Raw genomic sequence first — 21,575 nt, forward strand, 5'->3', positions numbered from 1 at the left:
TAAAATGCAATGCGCGTTTGGAAGTTTTGATCACTGTGTACCTATAGTCTGTGAGAAATCCTGGCTTCATTGTTTGTATGCGCAACACACACCCCCTTTGCAACAGTGACTAAAGAGCATGCGGTGTTAGCGATTTCTTCACATGGCTGACGACGTGGTATCTATCTCTTAAGCCATTCACTTTTGGAAGGGGAAAATATATTCTTAATTCTTTTTTGATATGGGGAAAATTAAAATATGTCTAGTGAAGAGCTGAATGATTCCACACACAAATTTAAAAACCTAAAGAAAATGAGGTCATCAGCTGCCCTAAAATAGACCTTGACATTTCTCTTCAGTTAAATTTACTCCAGCTTTCTTATCCAAGAAATGAAGAACAATAGAGCTGGAATGAACCTAAAAATCATTTGGTTTAATTTTTAAAATTTTATCTTTAAAATTTTTGTTTAAATATAGTTAAGTCCAATGGATAGTTTGCAAAGAAAAGTTTTATAAAAGTATATATTTTTTCTCTCATGACAGAATATTACCTCTCTAGAAGAAATGTCATAATAAGAGAAATCTAACTGTAGGTTTTGTTATTTATCTTCACGCTGTCTTCCATTACATTGCTGAAACAAGCACGGATGATGTTTTGTTTTCATTTTTAATTTATGTTATTTTTCCCTTTGTAATTTAAACATCAGTTATATTTTTCTTAGATTCTTGTCATGTTTATACCCATGTACACTATTTTTCTTGCCATCATTTTAGTAACTACTTATATTTTATAAAGGGATGTGTGTTTGGAAGGAGCAACACTAGAATAAATATATACAATAAAGCCATAGGTGTAAGGAATTTATTGGTTTACTTTTCCTAAAGAAGCCTCCTCATGCGGTTGTTTAATGTGAAAGGTTTTTTTCTTGAAAAGGTTAAAAAAGTTCTAATCAACTTTTGTACATTATGTAGAACTTCATTTTCTAAACTCTGCAAAAGAAAGTTTCATATTTAATGGGAAATCATGAATTATTCCATTTATTATCTACTTCCTCCTTTCAAAGACATGATCTGGATAAAAGGCGGGGTGAATAATTTCAAAAAAATACAATACATTTTTAATGGGAAGGTGCAAACTACAGATTCTCATGACTATTAGCAAGTGTAGAGGAAACAGAATTTTACTTGCAAAAACTCGTCAAACTCTTGCAAAGATAAAATATATGACATACTTTAGTAAAAAAAAATACAGTGAGCTGAAGTTTTCTTTTTCATGCAACTTGTTGTTTTTAGTAAGTTTTGTCTTTATATTCTCCAGCTTTCCATTTCTATCGAAGTTTATTTCATTTATGTGGAAAATTTATAGTTCTTTTATTTATAAAGGTGTAAAGATGAAAAACTGAAAGAAAAAACTTGTGATATTATTTGAGACAAAATTTGCAAAATAATAGAATTTCAAAAAATTTGGAAATCAATCACAGAGTTTTAAAAAGAGTGATGTATTTGTGGAGTTTTATATTAATAAAAAAACATAAATCCTAATTTAGACAAAAATTATAGAGTTGAGTTAGCATGAGCATATTTATGCATGTGTATAGTCCACTGCTTGGAGTGTGTAGCATGAAGCTTAATTTTTGTTTTTCTCCTCTTTTTCTTATGTTTATTGCCATTGTAATAGGATGCAGAATCTAGCAGCATCATATTAACTTATTCAGATGTCTTTGTTATCATTATAACTTAATCCAAAAGCTAAGATTATTTTTAGGCTTTATTTTTCAACTTTAATTGGATAAGTAACAATATAATCAATACAAATTGGTTGTATGATTATGTTTTTCTGTAGTGGAAAGTTCCAGTGTAAATTGAAAGAACAAGAATTGATTCCATTCCTGATTCCGTTATTTAGACAAAGGTGTTTGGATTCAGGTGGCTTTTGGCTTGAAAATATTTTCCCTGAAAAAATTGTCTTAAACAATGACACTCATTTTATACTTTCCCATGTTTGATCTTTGGCTTGAAACATTCTTTCATTAAAAAGTTTGAATTTCCTGAAGAAGTGTGCAAATAGTAAGATCATTTCTAAAGATTATATGTGTGATTAGCCTTACGTAAGGAGGTGCTTCTTCACTGAACTGCTAATGAAACATTTTTAAAATGTGTTCAAGTTTGAGATTTTTCAGTAAAGAAAATCTTTTAGTGAAGAAAATGTGTTCTGCATGGGTAAATATTTTGGTAACGTTTTAGATTGACTGAAGAATAGTTTACTCCTTCCTGATTGATGACAATCACTGTACTTCAAATATTTGATTGAATGGAAATCATTTGAATACATCATTTTATCAGGGTATACACAGAAAAAATGTCTTTCTATTATTAAGGGAATCATTTAAAGCCATTGTAAGATTGCAGTCTGTACCGCTTGCTAAATAACCATGGCTTTCCTCTGATAATGGGTAATAATCACCAGCAGAAATACTGTTTGACTGATTAACGTTCATTGATCTCACAAAAAGTTACTGCCTTTTTGCTAAATACCAATTCTAACATAATTGAATCGGAGAAATCACTTTCGTTCCATTCTGTATGAACAGTATATGTGTCCTAAAATTAAAAAATCACCCATGTTCAAGTGAATTCTTACCATTGAAGAGTAGTAAGAATATTGAAGTGAAGTGCTGTTGGGAGAATTCTTCGCTAATCAGATTTTCTTAGTATTTTATTTTTTGTTGAAAGAATTATATAAATAGTAGTCCAATTTCCAAAATGCAATGGGGTAAACTTTCTTAATTATTATTACTAAAATTCTTAAAAAGGAATTAAAGGTTGAACTTAAGTAGTTCTTTCCAAATGGAATTTTTCAATGTACATATACTTTTAAAATGTTGAAAGTCTGTGTTCTCTAATTTTTACTATTAATAGATGAAATTTGCATTTTCCAAAAATACAAAGCAAAACTTGTGTATGTAATAGTTTCCTGTAAAGATTCAAATTAGTAAGCTTCCAATTGTTTAGAAAATCACAGAAATTTCTATTCCATAACCTCTTGGGGGTGGATTTTGTTTATTTGTTTTTAAGCTATCAAGTACATCTAGCTATAAAATGAGTCTAAATCTAAACTGAAATAAAAGTCCTGCTTTATATAACATTTTATGCAGATTAGTTTTCTCAGTTCATACAATTAAAGCTAATATTGCATTTATTTGGATGGTGAAATTTTCAGAAACTATAAACTCATATATACATTTGTGGTATTTCTTTGGAGTGAAGTTAAAATGTTAACTATTTCCATCTTTATTGGAGGGTTTTATATAAAATTATAGCAATAAAGAGTATATTATGGTATAAGTATAGCACGCTAGATAAACCTTCATAATCATTAAAAAAAATTTTCTCTTTAAGTGAATATGACCAATATATTCTGAAAAGGAAATCAAGATTATTATGGTGGCTGTGATATTAAAATTCCTATAAGATTTGTCACAACTGCAGTCATATTATGAGTTATCCAGCTCATTTTAAATATATGTTAAAACTATACAGAAGATGTAGTGATTGCATTATGTTCATTATATGTTCATTTTCCTTGAAGAAGTACTCCAAAAATGTTCTGGAGAAATAATATTTATATTAATGACTAATGCTAATTACAGTATTAGTTATAATAATGGATAGATTCTTTTGTTCCAAGTATAACAAATTCTACTTTTTGAGATATTAACATACAAATAGTCAAATTAAGTCACGTAGAAAATAAGCAGTGATTATCAGGTTATTTATCATTAGTGAACATACTGAGATGCAAAATGAATTTGTTTTAGAGACACCATCATAATTTTGAAAGTGCTCTTTACATGCATTGAGCTTGGATTAATAAAAATGTCTTATTAAATACGCATATGTTTCTCTCTAGAATATATTTTTAGTTTTTCCAAACTTAGGAACTGAGTGGTTTGAAAACTGTTAGTCTGTAATATGCCACCTGTCCTATTTACATTTTTAACAGTTAACTGATCCCATAGACAGCTCCATGTTTTTCTGTTACCAGATGGATGAGATAGAATACCATGCATAACTTTACATTTATCTTCTTTGAGTGTCACCTTATTTGCATATCAATTAAAATAATATCTGTATTAAAATGGATAATGAAAGTTATCAAATTTACATGATGTGACTGCAGTTTGCGGAACTTCCAGTAGATGCCCCCAGAGACCAGTCAACTCATTGAACATCCTTTAAATTTAAAAAGAGCTTTTTTTATATTGAAACTTTTTTCTTGTTCTATTTTGAAGTTCATAGAAAATAAAAGTCCTAAAAATCTCAACACCAATTGTTTATTACACAAAAATATGAATGCTAATGTATTCTTAATCTGTATTAATCACCACTCTAATAATGGTTAAAAACCTAAATATGTAATATTAAGAAAAATGCTTTCAGTTTTCATTATAAAAATGTTCTATATGCTTTTCAAGTGAAATTATTTCAGACGTAATTAATTTTTTCTTTCTAACTTCTTTTTCTTTATATATTTATCTGGTTAAGGAAATGCTATATCCTTGTTTAAGCTTTTTAGGAAAACATATTTTTCACCAAAAAACCCCTATATCTATATAACACATTATTTTTATCAGAGTATATGTGTATGAAGAAACGGATTTTTTTTCTCTCCTTCTAATTATATATAATACCTACCTACACTGAAAATATGAGTAAGAATGGTGACTCACTTTATTCCATGGAAATTATATTAACTGAAGCTATTTAAGTATTAATTTAAGAGTCAATGTAATTATCCCGTAGGTGATTCCAATAACATTTATCCCTACAATATGAATGTAAGACTGTTATTACTGACACATAGATAACCCACTAGTGACTTATAAATATTAACTTAATGGAATAAAAGTATTATCCCGACTTTTGACTAGATGTAACATATCTTTTGAGTTTATCTTTGTCAGATTAAATAAAAATTTTATGATCCTGTTTTAAAGTATTGAGCTTATTGAGCTGCCTTTGAAATATTTTACTGAATGTGTAGCTTCACCTTCATACAGGTTTCTAGTATGACATATGAAACTATGTTAAATAAATTAATCATAATTAGAATAGTTGATAATGCATTTTTTATTCTGAAAGTCCATCTAATAACTAGTATAAATACCTGTAGTACAAAGAAAATAAGATAAATCGCCTTGTCTATTCATTCATGTTTTTTATATTTGTACAAGTGTGTACCTTTTATCCTTACATGTATTTTTCTCTCTCAGTGTTTTCTGTGTTAGACTTTACACCCTTGTGTGGGAATCTCATCTATTTAATATGCTTTGCACAGATGCTACTTGCTATCTGCTTCCTCATTTTAAAGAAGAGTCACAAAATGACACCTCTTTCCCCAGTCCAGTGCAAATGTGGATTAACACGAATAACAACAATGGCTTTCTAATTGGAGAGTCAGATCATAACTGCACCATGATGACAAATTTCTAAACCATCAATGCAAGTAAACAAAAAAATTGTGCTAGAGGATCAGAAGAAGAAAAAACAATATTTGATATAATAAGAGGCAATGTGATAAGGTGAAAAAATTCAGAATTAGCAGAGGAACCTGGGTGTGAAAGCCACTCCTGCCACTTACTAGCTTGTATGACTTTGGGCAAGTCACAGCCTTACTGAAGACAGTTTCTGTATCTATAAAAATGGAGGTATTATTGTGGTTATTGTGTGGTTTAGAAATAATGTCTGACACATCGTAGGTGCTCTTTAAACAGTAGCTGTTCAAAATGGTTGAAGGCAGAATTTAAAAATAATGTCTCCGTGGTTTTTTAACAGAAAGCTCCCCATCTCCCAGTGTCTCCACATATTCAACTGCTATGGAGTTTTGTCAAAGTGTTTAGTTTTACTTTCTTTCAGAATATATATTTATTTAATGTAAATTCAAATTATTTAGACTCTCCATTGAATAATGCCTTTTAATAGTATTTAAAAATCCATATGAAATACATGGCCACTTAATTCCATCCTTAAATCCATTCTTCTTCAGTTGCATCCTTTAGCCTGGTACAGCCTCAGACATCTGCGGTAACAAAGATCTTGCTTAGGATATAGATTTTTGGATATTCAGCATATCTGTGAATGTCACAACTTTTGCTTCTGTGAATGGCATCTTTTCTGACAGGAGAATTCTCCTCAAATTCCATAACATCAAATCTCTCCAGAAATTTTACTAGAATTCTCAATTTCCTCCCAGTATAGTTACTCCAGGTCAAGAAGTCTTTTCTTCTTCTGATACTTAAAAAGAACATATTTTAATTTAGGTAAATATTTGTTTTCATATGTAAATAAAACCAAAGGCTAGTAGTTCATGTCCAAAGGAAATAAATAAAATGCTGAATTTGAATTCTCTTTATGTTTCTATTTGCATTTTTTAAAAAAATTCCTTTTTGTAAAGCAAGTGAATTTTAACTGTGATTCTCTGTTACGAAATATAAAGCCTGAGAAATTACATATAATGGTGGAAATTAACATATGTTTTTATTTTCAGATAGCCAGTTCATTTTAAAAAGCGAAAATTATTCTGATTAAAAAAATAATTTGCATTAGCAATGCATGTTTAAAGAGAAACCTGTTTAGTAAACCACTAATTGTTGTTTTTGGCTCTCAAATGTTAGTAGTGAGGCTTAAACAATACCATACATGTATGTGTGTGCCCACAAATGTGCATATAAAATAGAGATGATATCAGCATAGTTATAAATGCATTTTTAAATACATTTCTATTTGAAATCTCTTTTGCAAAGAATGGTCTTTTTAAAAAATGTACTAGAAATATTAAAAATTGATATTGGTTATATATCATGGATGTTTTGTGGCTGAAAGAAGTCTTGGATACAATTTTAGCTCAATCCCTTCTGAATCAGTTTGCGTTCTTTGGTTATAGGCAGCAGAAACTGATTCTGACTCAATAAAGTGGAAATGATTTTATTGGAAGAATATTAGGTAACTAGCTGAATTTAGGGGAGAACCCAGCTCAGACGAAAAGGAAAAGACACAGGACCCTTGAATGGATCAGGATAGCAAGAGCTACTTGCAACTCCTGTTGAGATGTCACTGCCAGGTTGACTGGAGCTCCAGCAAACTTCTCTATCTTTGTATTTCTTGCCTCAAGATTCAAAATCCTGGGAGAGAGGCCAGTGGCTTAATTTGGGTCACTGATCCACCCCTTAACTAGGAGGTCTTTGAAATTAAGTCCACAAAGATGACCCGTAATGTGCCATTTCCAAAAGTACTTTGGAGTACTGCTGCATATGGACGTGGAACTAGATGCTGGGTGGACCAAAACCAACTTAAAGCACCCTCATCTCCCAGGTGAAGGAAATAAGGCTCAGACAGTGATTTTCTGCATTTCTGTCCCAGCTGGGATTAGAACTGAGATGGCCTCTTGACATGTCTTTATTTTTATCGTTTAAATCAATATTCTGATTTTTCTTTATTCATGCTTTTTTGCCACATTATGCTTTCTTTACTCACAGGAATACGTGCTGGCAGCCAGGGTATAGACATACAAAGGTGGCAGTACTTGTTGTTTTTAACTGAAGTCTAGTTGATTTACAATATTATGTTAGTTTCAGGTGTACAGCAAAGTGATTCAGTTATATATTCTTTTTCAGATTCTTTTTTTAAAAAGTTTGAAGTATAGTTGCTTTACAGTGTTGTGATAATTTCTGCTGTACAACAAAGTGATTCAGTTATACATATACACACATCTACTCTTTTTCAGATTCTTTCCCCATGTAGATTATCACAGAATATTGGGTAGAGTTCCCTGTGCAATACAGCAGGTCCCTGTTGGCCAGTCAGATTCTTTTTCCATGGTAGGTTACCACAAGATATTGAATGTAGTTCTCCATGCTGTACAGTGGTCTTTGTTGTTTGTCTCTTCTATATATAGTAGTGTGTATCTGTTAATCCCAAACTCCTAATTTATCCCTCCCCTTTGTTTTTCTGAAGCAAGTTTGTTTGAAACAAGTTTGGATTTCCAGCTTCCTGTCCTCTTAAACCTCTTTGCCATCCCCCCATCTGCCCTTTTGGGTACCACTTAGACATCCCTTTAGGCTCCTCAAACTCAAGTTATCTGAACCCAGACTCATTATCTTCCCTCAAAACTGTTCATCTTTTTGTGATCCTCTCTTGAGCAAATTACCAGCTACCCATTCCAAAAACCTGATTTCATCCTAGCTCTTCCCTTTCTGTCACCCTCAACATCCACTCAATTACCAATAACTGATATTATTACCTCCTAAATATATACTGAATCCACCTATTTCTATTTATCCTCCCACCCCACCCCCACCTTTACTTCAGTTCAGCCCTGTGTCCCCCTCCTTTCCGAAAGCTTCCCTTCTCTTTCCCCTGCTCTTGGTTCTCCCCCCTCCCAGCCATTCTCTTGGATCTGGTGTGAATTTCAGAGTCACAAGCTCAAGGATGCCAAATTGAAAGTCTTTATTTTTTTATAACTTAATTTTAATTCCTGGCCCTGAGCCTTGATCCTCCCTAGTGTAAAAATCCAATCTCGTCCCTCTTCAGTAAAGTCAGTCCAGTTCAGTGGTTTCTCAGGTTGTTCATATTCTAACACTCCTTCTCCAGATCCTCTTTTCCTATGTAGAAACAACATAGCACTAGTGCGGGGTAGAGGGAAATAGGGTTACCAGGTTTAGCAAATGAAAATACAACATATACTTCAATTTGAGTTTCAAAAACCAGAAACTTTTTTTCATGTAAGTATTCCCATGCAATATTTGAGGTATACTAATACAAAAAAATTATTTGTGGTTTATCAAATTTAACTGGAAATTCTGCCCAGTTTTATCCAGCAAGCCTGGGAGTGGGGGTTTGTCAGAATTTACTCCCAGATCTTGATCTAGAACCTTGTAACAGACATTGAACTTGCCTCTCCAGTATCCGTTTCTTTCTTTTTTGCTAACATAACTCCCTTTTCATTTGGGGCAGCAATGTGCCCAGGAACAGGTAGCATGTTTGTTTTTCCACTCTCGGGTAGTCAGGGGTGGCCATGTGACACAGTTCTTACCAAGGGGACCAAAGTGGAACTCCCGTAGTAGTTGCAGGAATGCTTTTGCTTTTTCCAGTAACAGAGAGAGACACAGGTATTGCCACTCAAACCATCCCTTGTCCTTTCCTTTAAGGTGGACATAATGTCTGGAGCTGGGGCAGTGCTATAGTGACCAGTGAGGAGAAGAGTAATCCCAGAGGCACAGGGCCTTGAAAACTTGCCAGGCCACAGAACCAAAGCCAGCAGCTGTCTACCTTTAGGTGTCTTGTGCTGTGAGAAATAGGCACCTCTAGTTTTGAAGACAATGTAAGTCAAGCTTTCTCTCCCTTGTAATCGAATGCATTCCTAACCTATGGGGTTCTGTACGTGAGTCCATCGCTGGTGCACCTGATTCATCCTTCTCTGTCAGCTCTGGAAATATGCTGACCTGACCATTTCAGGAGTTCCCAGTGCTTCTTATCCACACACTTACATCTGTGTCCCCCTTCTGTTCCCAAAGGGCAGTGCATCCAACAGCCTTTTAGCACACATCCCCTTGCTATGGCCAGTGACATTGTGGCAGACGTACCAGTCCTCTCTTCCCATTAACTTTAAAAAAATTTTTAATAGAAATATAGTTGACTTACAAGGTTGTGTTAATTTCTGCTACACAACAAAGTGATTCATATATATATATAATATATAATATTGATATTATATATATATATTCTTTTTTTATATTTTCCTCCATTATGGTTTATCACAGAAAACTGAATATAGTTCCCTGTGCTATATATTAGGACCCTGTTGTTTATCCATTCTATATATAATAGTTGGCATCTGATAACCCCAACCTCCTAATCCATCCGTCTCCCACCCTTCCTCCCCCTTAGCAACCACAAATCTGTTCTTTATATCTGTGAGTCTGTTTCTGTTCTGTAGATAGGTTCATTTGTGTCCTTTTTTAGATGCCACGTATAAGTGATGTCATTTGGTATCTGTCTTTCTCTGACTTAGTTCATTTAGTATGACCATCTCTAGTTCCATCCATGTTGCTGCGTGTGGCATTATTTTGTTCATCACACATGAAGCCCACTAGACAATGACAGTATTCAGTCCATACCATTCAGGGTTTATGGGATGTTATGCAGGCCAGTTCTGGTCTCGGGCATAGCCTCTTCTGCTGAGAAACTCTCTGCAGTGACTTCTGCTGCCTTTCCATGCCCTTGTGTAGGGAGGGGAGGGGAAAGAGGACCGGGCTCTTCTCACTATCTCACCGCTTCCTTCTCCAGACTCCCCTCCTCTCTCTCAGCCAGAGGGCAGAAACAAACGAAAATCTGTGATTGCTTCTCTCTTCTCCATGTCAAACATTTCTGGCCATCATTTTGACAAGATGGTGGATTTTGACTTTGGGGCCTGGGAATGTGATTTCCTTTCTCTGTGAACCAGTCCTGTAATAATAGGTGCCTCACACTGGTCCCCAAGTGGGGGAGGGTTGCAGTTCAGTTGGAGAGCTCTTTCCAGATGATTCTTCTAAAATACAGTCTCATTGAGTCATTTCCTTAACTCAAACCCTTCTATGGCTCTACCTCACTACAAGCTAGGAGTCCTAACTTCTCACTGTGGCTTTGAGGTTGCCACCATCAGGGTCCTGCCTTTAAAAAAAAAAAAAAAAAAAAAAAAAAAAAATCCCTCTCACCACTCCCTTCCTTGTCGCTGTATGTGTTTTGTTCTACACCTAAGCTGGTCCATTGAGTAAAATATTCTTGACAGATGGGGCCTGGGCATTTTGGTTTCATTTGTTTGTTTTTTAAACTCTGTAGGTATCTCTTGGAGGGCCAGGAGTTGAGGACGTCACATTTCTCAGAGCATCTTCACATGCATAATTTTGCTGAGTTCTTAAAAGAATTCTGTGATGTAGGTAGGGCACAGACTAACATACACATTTCACAGATGAGAAGAAATGAGGTCCAGGGAGGTTAGAAGAGCTGGCCTCATCCTTGGGTGTTCTAATTACAGACGGTTTCCTCTTCACAATGAAATGCTTATTGATAGTAGTATCACATGATGTCAGTTCTAAATACTTAATTGTATCCTATTAAAAAATGTAAAATCATTAGTATAAAGCTCTATCATTTGGCCTCTGATTACCTGCTTAGTGGAATAATGGCTGCCACACAGCTGTTATTCCATAACCCCCTTTTTTACCTATATAGCAATTTTCAGCATCTGAAATTATTTATGACTTGTTGACTTATTTGTTGGTTGTGTTCTCCCATTAGAATAGACATGTCACAGGGGCATTGAATCTATTTGGTCTAGAACGCTGCCTGCGAAGTTCCCTTGTGATGCAGCATTGCCTCAGCTGTGGTGCAGGTTGCAGCTGCGGCAAGGGTTTGATCCCTAGCCCAGGAACTTCCATGTGGCAGGGACGTGGCCAAAAAAAAGACTCAGAACAGTGCTTGGCACTCAGTAGGAAACTTAATAGCTATTTGTTGACTAGATAAATGGACTATTTAATCTCCTTGCATATGATTTGTTATAAGTTAGAAGCAAAATATTAAGCTAACACATCATTAACTTAATCCTAACTGAAAATAATTTTGAAAGTATATTTAAAAGAGATTTCAATAAACCTTTTCTACATAAATGAATGAATGAACCTCCGTAGTATACAGTGGAATCACTTAATAGAATAGTGTTTTGCTATTAAATGATACATTTGATTTTTTCTGGGCTTACTGAGTGTTTTCGTTTTGTGTTGGTGGGAAGCTCATGTATTTGGTACCTTTAGATGTTGTCAGTTGCTTCAGTCTAAATGTTGCATTCCCTAAAATTCCTATGCTAAAATCCTAATCCCCAAAGGTGTAGGTAAACGAGGATTTTAGAGGTGATGAGGTTGTGAGGGTGGGACCCTCGTGAATGGGATGAGCACTCTTGTAAAAGAGCTCTCTGAGCTCCCTAGCTCCTTACACCATATGAGAACACAGCTAAAAGGTGCCGGCTGTGAACCAGGAAGAGGACCCTCACCAGAGGGCAACCCTCCTGGAGCCTTGATCTTGGTCTTCCAGCCTGCAGAACTGTGAGCAATAAATTTCAATTGTTTATAAGTTCCTCATTCAGAGGTAGTTTGTTATATCAGCCCAAATGGACTAAGACATCAGTCACCTCGCTTATTTGTCCTTATCAAAGGGAGCTCAGCTCTGGAATTGATATATTTATAATGTAATTTCACTAAAATCACTGTATCTCGATAGCTCCTGGCATCTTTCATTAAACTAAAGTTGTTCAATTATGAGTGTTTGAGGCAAAGATAGTTTTCAGTGCTTTCACTGAGGGGGAAAAAAAAAGGCAGCATGATTCAACCTTTAATTATTATAGGATCAAAAAGCTGCACAGATCTCAAGGACTGAAATAACGCATTGAGTGTTCTGCTTCTTATTGCCAGTTACCGGAACTCGTACAAGAAGAACATCTGCGTAGACATGCTGCGAGATGGTTATCACAAGTCCTTCACCGAGCTCTTCGCTCTGATGGAGAAGTGGGATGCTCAGAGGGAGGCTGCGAGACTAAGTTCCCTCCTCTGGGTGCAGAGGCCCCTGGAAGAGCAGCCTGACAAGCTGGATCACTTCTACCACTACCTGACCAGGGCCGAGGCAGCCGAAAGGAAAGGTAAGTGGAGGGGTTTGGGGAAGCGGCGCCGCAGAAGCCAGAACAGTGAGAGCCTGAGGGAAGGTTCCAAATGGTTTCATGTATGAGTTTAAACCATCAAGACGATTCAACCTAGTCACCTAAGCATCTTAGTGGAATAATTGATAAGGGAACGCTGCATCACAAGGCTGCCCAGACATAGGGCCATCCTGGCGATGTCGCTCTAAGCCTGGGAAGGCAGTGAACAGCACTTTATAACATCGCCAGAGCTTTCCAAAGTATTAAAATCTTTGGACTCCTTCACTCTAAATCTTTCCGCAGTGTTTTTGTTTATATATAAATTCTGAATATTGACTTTCACTGACTTTCAAAGAGTAACTTGAAAATTATTCTTATATTCCAGTATTTGTGTAATGGAATTCGAAAGTTTTATCCATCAGTTCTACAGACTGCAACCAGAGAATGTTCATTAGTGAATAGTGAGAAGATATGACAAGCCTGCCGTTCACAATTGTGTATAAAATTGCTAATTTTATAATTTCTATCGTATCATCTCTAATAAATTTCTTTTTTTTTTGGTATCTAAAAATTTTCCAGAAAGTCAATATGTTTCAAGGATTGGGGAAAATATTATAATCTCTACTCTAATTATACTGATATTGTTGTCCTGAGAATTTCTTAGTTACACATTCAGAACTGGTTATTTTATATAATCAAAGAAAGAAAAGAATCCCCAAACTTGGCATGTAAATTTGGTGTTCTCAATTATTCTTCTCTTCGACTTTTTGTGTGAAAATACCACAGGACCCAGAAAGAGAACCTCAAACCCCAACATGATAATGTTTCATTTGAGGCCTCCGTATGGAAAATAGAGCATTAGACAATTTTTTGTTACCCAGAGCCACAATGGGGGAATATTGATGGGGACATAGAAACAGCATCAAAAATGTAGCACAAGTATTTTAGCTTCTATAGTGGAGTCGGTGTGTATTTCCCATCAAGTTATGGCCTGACTTATAAATATGAGATATACAAAAATCCTAACAACATCACAAGTGAACGTGTGTGTATGTTGTATAGCAAGAGGTGGTTATTTGATTATTTGTATAGTGAAAAGTATTTGACTGTGGGATTGACTTTAGAGTCCTTTGGTGAATTTTAAAATGTGATTCTTATATAATTTCTCAAGAAATTAGCTGTTAGGAACTTAAGGAAGCTATTTTTAAAAACTTGTATTCTAGTATCGGCCCCAAGTTCTAAAGTGATATTTTCCCTGAAATAGAATTGATCAAGGTAAAATTTGCTCATCAGTCATTTTTTCGAGTTGATTTATCACATTCACTAAATGTTGTAAACAGAGCATAAATAGGACTCAAACACTTTACTAGTTCTAAAGTACCATAAATATGAGAAACTTGACATGAGGCATTTTATAATTATAAAGAACCTAAAATGCTAAGAAGTCTCTTTGAAGGTAGAAAACTTTCAATTTATAATCTTTTATTAAAGAAAAGTAACTATATGTATGAATTTAAATGTTTCTCCAACTCCAAAAATTTAAAAACTTTATAATAGCCAATGTCTTATACATATGGTGTAAGTAATGAAATATTTTCTTTACTGAGTGGTTTATCATATATTCATGGTAATTAAGGTTGCATTTGTTAAATAGACTCAAATTGCCTCTTGATCAGAACTACTCTCCTATAGAGTTATCACCTCACTTTCAAAATGCAGTGGCCTTTTGCCTGGTTAAAATACAGAAAACTAAAATTATTGCAAACATTTTATTGGAAATACTTCAGTTGAAAGACACAAACATTTGTATGCTCTTTTTTTAAAAATATGTATGATTTGCTCACATTTAACACATGAGCTTTATTGGAGAAAAATTGTGATTTAAGAATGTACCAGAAAATGGAGTAGAGGATATGCACATTCGTTCTTATTAACTTGAATTAATCCTAAATCTTAAAACCGTACACACAGACACACACACCCACACACACACACACACACACACTTAATCTAGAATATAGAAATCTGTTTATAGTGCCTCAAAGATTTCCTTCCATCTGGTTATGGGGTCTGTGACAATTATCCCAAAGCAATGTGGCTCTGAGCATTCTCATTGCTTCTCATTGGAAAGACCCTCACTCCAGGGTCACAATGAAGTTCATTTAATCAAAGCTATGGTGCTAACAATAGTCGTATCGGGTCAGTTCTGTCTCCTGAGACTTGCAGAGCAGGAACCTAGAGTTATTTAAATTACTTTTCAAAATACCACTTTCTGTTTTATACCAAAGAAATGTCTAAAGTCAGCCAGTCATTTCTTTTGGGATTCTTTTTCAGTTGTTAAAGTGTTTCTTTGTCCCTGATCACATTTCTTATATTACCCACTGTTGTGAATCATCTCTGTGCCATCTGTAACATTATGATTAGGGCCTCCTGCCCCATGGGGCTGGGGAAGGGATGGCAATGATGGTAATAGGTAACCGAATCAATAGATAATTCAAACATTATTTACACTTGACTTTAAATTATTGTCAAGGGTTAAGCAGCAATTTTTTTCTTCTAATAACATTTATTTAAGAGACCCAAAGTATGTTCTACTGAAGCAGTGTCCCACAGGCTGTTTATACATTTTATATAAAGCAAAACCAAAATAATTATCTGGTGAAATAAGTTTGAGAAACAACCAAGTGAATTAACATATATATTAAGAAGGTTGGTTTATTGCAGGACTTATCAGAACCTTTAACATGCTAACGTATATTGCGTGGTTCACTGAAAGAGGGAAATTAGCAGGAGCATTTTCCAAATTTATTTCATCATTAGATCTCCTTTTTAGATAGCATGATGAATATTGATCTGAATAATAAATCAACAATAAAATTGATTTTCATCTTATAAATATACCTGATGACAACTCAAGGAAGTGTTCTGGGAGCAAGGAGAAAAGACTCCTTAAAATGTAAAAGGTACAGGCCATATACTTGGATTACCCAAAGATTCTAAACTTGAATACATTCCTTTATACTTCATACTCTGAAAACCACTCAATTCTTCCATAGAAAATTTGTCTAGCTGACAAGTAGCCCTTAAATATGTAATCTAAATAGCTTATGTAACTCATTTGAAACAAAATCAAAAACTTTGTTTATGAAATATTAGAAATGTTTTTCTATTAAGGTTTAATTACTGAAAAACAGAAGCATTTCCAGATGTGTGTTTTTTAAGAAGGTCTTTTTATAACTTTTTAAGATGGAAGAAACGAAATACTTGATTTACAGGTTTTAAAAAATAGTGACTCTCTAATCACTAAATATGAGAAAGAAGATAAATTGTTACAAAACAGATTTTAGAGCTCTATTCATATTAGACAGAAAGTTCAGAATGGAAAGACAAAGCACAGAAGTCAGTTCAGGAGTTCCCGTCGTGGCGCAGTGGTTAACAAATCTGACTAGGAACCATGAGGTTGCGGGTTGGATCCCTGGCCTCTCTCAGTGGGTTAAGGATCTGGCATTGCCATGAACTGTGGTGTAGGTCGCAGACACAGCTCAGATCTGGCATTGCTGTGGCTGTGGTGTAGGCCAGTGGCTACAGCTCTGATTCAACCCCTAGCCTGGGAACCTCCATATGCCACAGGTTTGGCCCTAAAAAGACAAAAAAAAAAAAAAAAAAAAAAAGTCAGTTCAAATTGAGAGTATCTAAGTATATAACTCAGGACACCCTCCTCTTTACACCTAAGCTATTGCCTATTGTGAAAGGCCTTTAAAAGCAGAAAGGTCCTCCAGCATCCCCAGCTCCTTCAAAAATGGATATAGGGATATAGGGAGAAACTTCTCTTTAATTTTTAGATCTAAAACTTATCTTGAGATAAATCTTAATTTCCTATGGGATGATGAACAGTGTGTGTAAAGGAATGACAGATGTTTTACAAATTTCTTTTGAAACATTAGAATGACTAATGTACAGTTTTTGAAAGTTAATTTTTGTTGGAATCAGCCTGATATAAATTTTTTTCTGAGCCTTTTGATTTTAATATATAGGAGTCCTAGTGGGCAACGTGTAAATGTTTTTCAAAATTGTGATTCTTTAAGGAATTTATAGGTTGACTCTTCTGATTGTAGTGAACAGTTAGTATCAGTGAATGCTAACAGATAATGCTGTAAAAAAAATCCTTAGAAGGATAACCCAGAGGCTCCCACATATTTACAACCGAGCTTTCAGCACAAATGCAAAGAAACATAAAGATTATGAATTTGTTCACATCCACCAATAGAGTGAAATTTGTAAGAGTGAGGCACAATTTAACATGCAAACATTTTTGTTTAGGTTTATGACTGATTGCAGTGGAGATTATAAGACTGATTCGCAGTTTATTAACACACTTTTTTGTGTATAAATAGGTCAGATGCCACTTTAGAAAAATAAGAGGAGTATAATAAACTAATAACTGAGTGAGAAGGATGACTAGTATTAATGTATTTTGAGCAAAAGAAGATACTCATAGCAAAGATAAACATAAGATCTGTAAGAGGCCAAATGACTGTTGTTGCATGCTCCTGATTTGGGGGATATTTTTTCAAAAAAGAAAATGTAAGCACAGAAATCCACTTTTTGTTAACATTGCTATTAATTTGTATTTCCAGAAAACAGTGCTAGAAATTGTATGGAGCTTATGGGGTCATCCAGATCATTATTTCTTATCTCTGTAAGCTGCATGCTAGCTTTTTCTTCTGGATGAAAATACTTTGCTTTTTCAGATCCCATCTTCTTCCTTCATTTATCTTTTTGCCATGGTTAAGAAACTTTCTTTTGCTGGAATCCCTAAATACTTTGCAAATCTTCAATGGGAAAACTACTTGGTGATACCACCTCCCTCATTTCTTCCAAAAGAATTGAGCACATTGTTTTTTGTCTTACATAAAGACTAGTGTTTCAACCAGAGAGTATGTCAATTTCTAACATGTTTTGCTCTTTCCGAAAGATTTTTGTTGTTTTTCCCATACACACATCCTTTAATTAACATAACTATTTTAATAGTTAAAACACGTTAATTTTTGCATTTCTATTTTTTAAATAGTTAATCATGCTTTTAAAGAAAAACAAAATAAATGTCACTCTATTGGTTTGCCATTTGAAGGGATGTACCTTGAGACATTTTTCTAATGCATTTTATAATGTTTTTCTCTCTTTGAAGAATACTTTGAAGAGGTCTATAATAACTTGTATGCTCTGGCCTGTTACTTCAATAATTCTGAAGACAAGTGGGTAAGGAACCACTTCTACGAACGATGTTTTAAGATTGCTCAACTCATCAAAGTTGATGGTGGGAAGAAGGAAGCAGAGGCGCATGCACACATGGGGCTTCTCTTTGAGGAAGAAGGTGAGTGGCTGTTTGCCAGGCTGCCCTGGGGGCTTTGCAGGATCCTGAGTCCAGGCTACCAGAAGGCACATGGGGTTGAGCAAAAATCTGAGGCTTGGTTTAAGACTGTAAGTTATTGATATTAAAAAGCAAAGGGCTGTGACTTACAGAATCACCTTCCTCCGTGTTGCTATAGTCCTACCTCTGCTGAGCGCTCAGCCTGAGGCTTCCAGCAGCATCATCACCAAGAAAAAGCATCTTCCCCCACATCCTTCATCCACATACTGCTGCACCATTTTGAATTGTTTTTCCCTTCTTACAAACCTCTTTGCTCATTTTAACTTCACTTCCCATATATAAAAACAGGGAAAAGGAAGGCACACTTCATGATTTTCCTAACATCCCAAGTCCCCCATATAATCTGTATGACTCAGATTCTACCCCGTTGTTAGTTTCTGAGGTAAGCGTTCCTTTAAAAATAATGTCATACTTAATAATGTTATCTTAAAACAAGCCAAAATCTGAAACAACAACAAAAAATCATCAGAAACGTATTTTATATGGTGGTTTGATAAAGATTTCAAATAGAAGTTTAAGAATTTAAATCACTTATGGAAGGATAATGAACAGATGCTATGCAGATCAAATACCTGGGAAGATGAAAATATTTATCAGAAATAATTCTCTTTCTTCCCTCAGAGCACTGTCTCACTTTGCACAAGAGTTTTGACTTTGGCAAAAGAGGCAAATTAGAAATTATTTATTATCTTGTGGCTAGAATTGCAATAGGACTTCGAGAAAGGGAAGGGAGAAGGGACGTTGTGCTTCAAGAAGTTGCCGATTGTAACCTACAGCATGGAAGTGCTGGAACTTGGCCCTTAGTCAAGGGCTCTCTTGAGTGATAGAGAAAGAAGAGCAGAGGAATTTAAAGAAGGGAGAGATTGAAGTTTCCATTGTGGCTCAGTGGGTTAAGAACACAACTAGTATCCGTGAGGATGCGAGTATGATCCCTGGCCCCAGTCAGTGGGTTAAGGATCTGGCGTTCCCATGAGCTGTAGTGTGGGTCGCAGACATGGCTTGGATCCCACATGGCTATGGCTGTGGTGTAGGCTGGCAGCTGCAGCTCAGATTCGACCCCTAGCCTGGGAACTTCCATATGCCACAGGTGCGGCCCTAAAAAAAGCAAAAATAAAATAAAATAAAATAAAGATCATACAGACAGACTAGATCCAAGAAGGCATGATGGAGTCAGAAGGGACTGATGGGGGACTTGGAAAATGGGTGGAATGTACGCAGGTAAAGAAACAGGAGGAGTTCCTGTTGTGTCTCAGTGGGTTAGGAACCCGACTGGTGTCCAGAAGGGTGAGGGTTCGATCCTTGGCATCAATCCATAAGTTGATCTGGCATTGTGGTGAGCCACAGCATGGTTAAGGATCTGGCACTGTGGTGAGCCACAGTGTGGTTTGTAGATGTAGTGGCTTGGATCCCGCATTGCTGTGACTGTGACATAGGCCAGCAGCTGCAGCTCTGATTCAACCCCTAGTCTGGGAAATTCCGTATGCTGCAGGTGTGGCTCTAAAAAGAAAAGAAAAGGAAACAGGAATATATTCTGTAAGAGGGAACTACATACACTAAAGCATAATTAGAGAAGCTGGTAAGAGGAACAACTTGGTTAAAGTGAAAAGTCGCTTTCTGCGCAGCGATGGGGACTGAGTGTGGAAAGGCACACTAGGAACCTGCCAGAATTCAGAGGCTGGGCTTCCACACCTTCAGGCTAAGGAAAGGAGTGTGATCGAAGTCTGGCTGTGATGTGCCCTGTGGGAAGAGGGAAGAGGAAAGGGGGGTGGTTAGGAAGCTGCTGTGCTAATTTAACCCTGAAGGAACAATCCAAAAGCATTTAAGAGAATGTATTTAAGCATATCCACAGCAGTACAATTTATGGTACCTCAACACAGGGGATTAGTTTAATACATTAAGCAACACCCATGCCACAGATTTCTGTGCAGTCATGAAATTACAAATTTAGAGCAAAATCCATTTACTCAACAAATATTTATTTAGAGCCTAGTGCCTGGGGATAACACCGTTAACAAAACAGACAGAATCTTTGCCCTCATGGCACTAACATTCTACTGGGAAAAACAGGTCTTAACTGCTAATAGCTATATACTATAGGGTTATAGAGTAAATGCTCTGATGAAAAATAGAACAGGGCAAAGGGGTAGGTAGTAGTTGCTACTTTCCATAAGGTGTTCACCTATTAAAAGGTGAGACATGAATAAAATGAGAGCATAAGCCTTGTGGAAATCTGGAGAAGACCTTCTTGTGAGAGAGGACATAGGAAGTGCAAAGGCCCTGAGGCAAGTGCGTGCTAAGCATCCCCAAGGACCAGCAGGGCCCCTGTGTCTGGAGCTCAGTGAGCAAGGTTGGGGGTGGAAGGAGAGGACCTAAGTTTAGACAAGGATGGTTGTGGTCATACTGGGGCTTATAGGCCAAGCTGAGGACTTTGGATCTATTCTAAATTACATAGGAAATCTCAAACATATATTGATTTGAGAAAATGCTCAGAATACATTAAATAGAAAATAAGATACAAAACACAATATAGTTATTTTGGTATATATTTTACACCAACAGGTTAAGAGTGGTTATTTTTTAATTTGGGGAATTATGCACTGAGGAGTTATTACTTACTGAGAAGTTACTTGTTTAAACTTTTAGCCTATTGTTAAAAGTAGAGTTCAGTTGTTCAGTTTATAAAAATGAAATAAATTCTTGCTCAAGTAAAATTCAAGGTAGAATCCTTGCTTAAGTTTTTTTAAATTATTACTCTCATTTCATAGATGAGGTAAATACTTTTTTAAGCTTTTAGAAACTAACTTCATTTTGAAGATGAGGAAACTGTGGCACAAAGAAATTAACTGGGTTAATAGTGGAGCTAGTGTTAACTCAGCTGGCTTCAGAGCAACCATTGCTCAATGCAAACCAAAAATTTCTTTGTTTTCATGATGTGCCAGTTATGAAAATTCCTGAAGATTATATGCAAAGATACATTTGAGCAGTTTTTTGTTCTTATGTTTTGAACATCCCCCAGTTGAAAAAAATAAGAGTTGTTTTTGCTTTTGTTTCATTTTTATAATCAGAACCATCAGATTCTCTAATTATGATAAATCAAATTACAGAATTGTCAGTTACTGGCTCCAAAAAAAGAAGTCATGAAAGAAAAAAGAAATAACATATGAAAATGAGGACTGAAGAAGCCAGGCAGGGCTACACTGCTGAAAATTTAAGAGCAAATAGCTCTCATAGACATGTTCTGAATTTTTCTGTAAATTTCATTTCAGATTTTTAAATTTTCATTCAATTTTTAAAACATTTATTGAAGTTAAAAAAAAACAGAATTTAGCGTCTTAGCTATGTGTAAGTTTACAGTTTAATAGTGCTAAGTTTATTCACACTGTCGTACCACTGGTCTCTAGAACCTTATCAACTTGTGAAACTAGGAGTCAATATTCATTACAC

The 21,575-nt window shown here is 35.4% G+C and overlaps 1 protein-coding gene across 5 annotated transcripts in view; it reads left to right on the forward strand.

Annotated features, from left to right (window-relative positions):
* Positions 1 to 21,575, forward strand: part of TTC29 (tetratricopeptide repeat domain 29) — a 236,707-nt gene that overhangs the window by 32,053 nt on the left and 183,079 nt on the right. For 4 of the 5 annotated variants that reach the window (XM_021101529.2, XM_021101528.2, XM_084972742.1 and 1 more), the window contains exons 5-6: positions 12,480 to 12,703; positions 17,889 to 18,074. In XM_021101529.2, coding sequence (XP_020957188.1) covers positions 12,480 to 12,703; positions 17,889 to 18,074 — 410 coding nt within the window. Of the gene's footprint in view, positions 1 to 9,185; positions 9,359 to 12,479; positions 12,704 to 17,888; positions 18,075 to 21,575 lie in introns of all 5 variants that reach the window. The other variant, XM_084972743.1, reaches the window with a different exon arrangement.

This window comes from Sus scrofa, chromosome 8 (assembly GCF_054392235.1).
Source record: "Sus scrofa isolate SSC_HxYL_T2T_F1_AM1 chromosome 8, Sscrofa_HxYL_maternal_Yorkshire_Landrace_v2.0, whole genome shotgun sequence".
NCBI lineage: Eukaryota > Metazoa > Chordata > Mammalia > Artiodactyla > Suidae > Sus > Sus scrofa.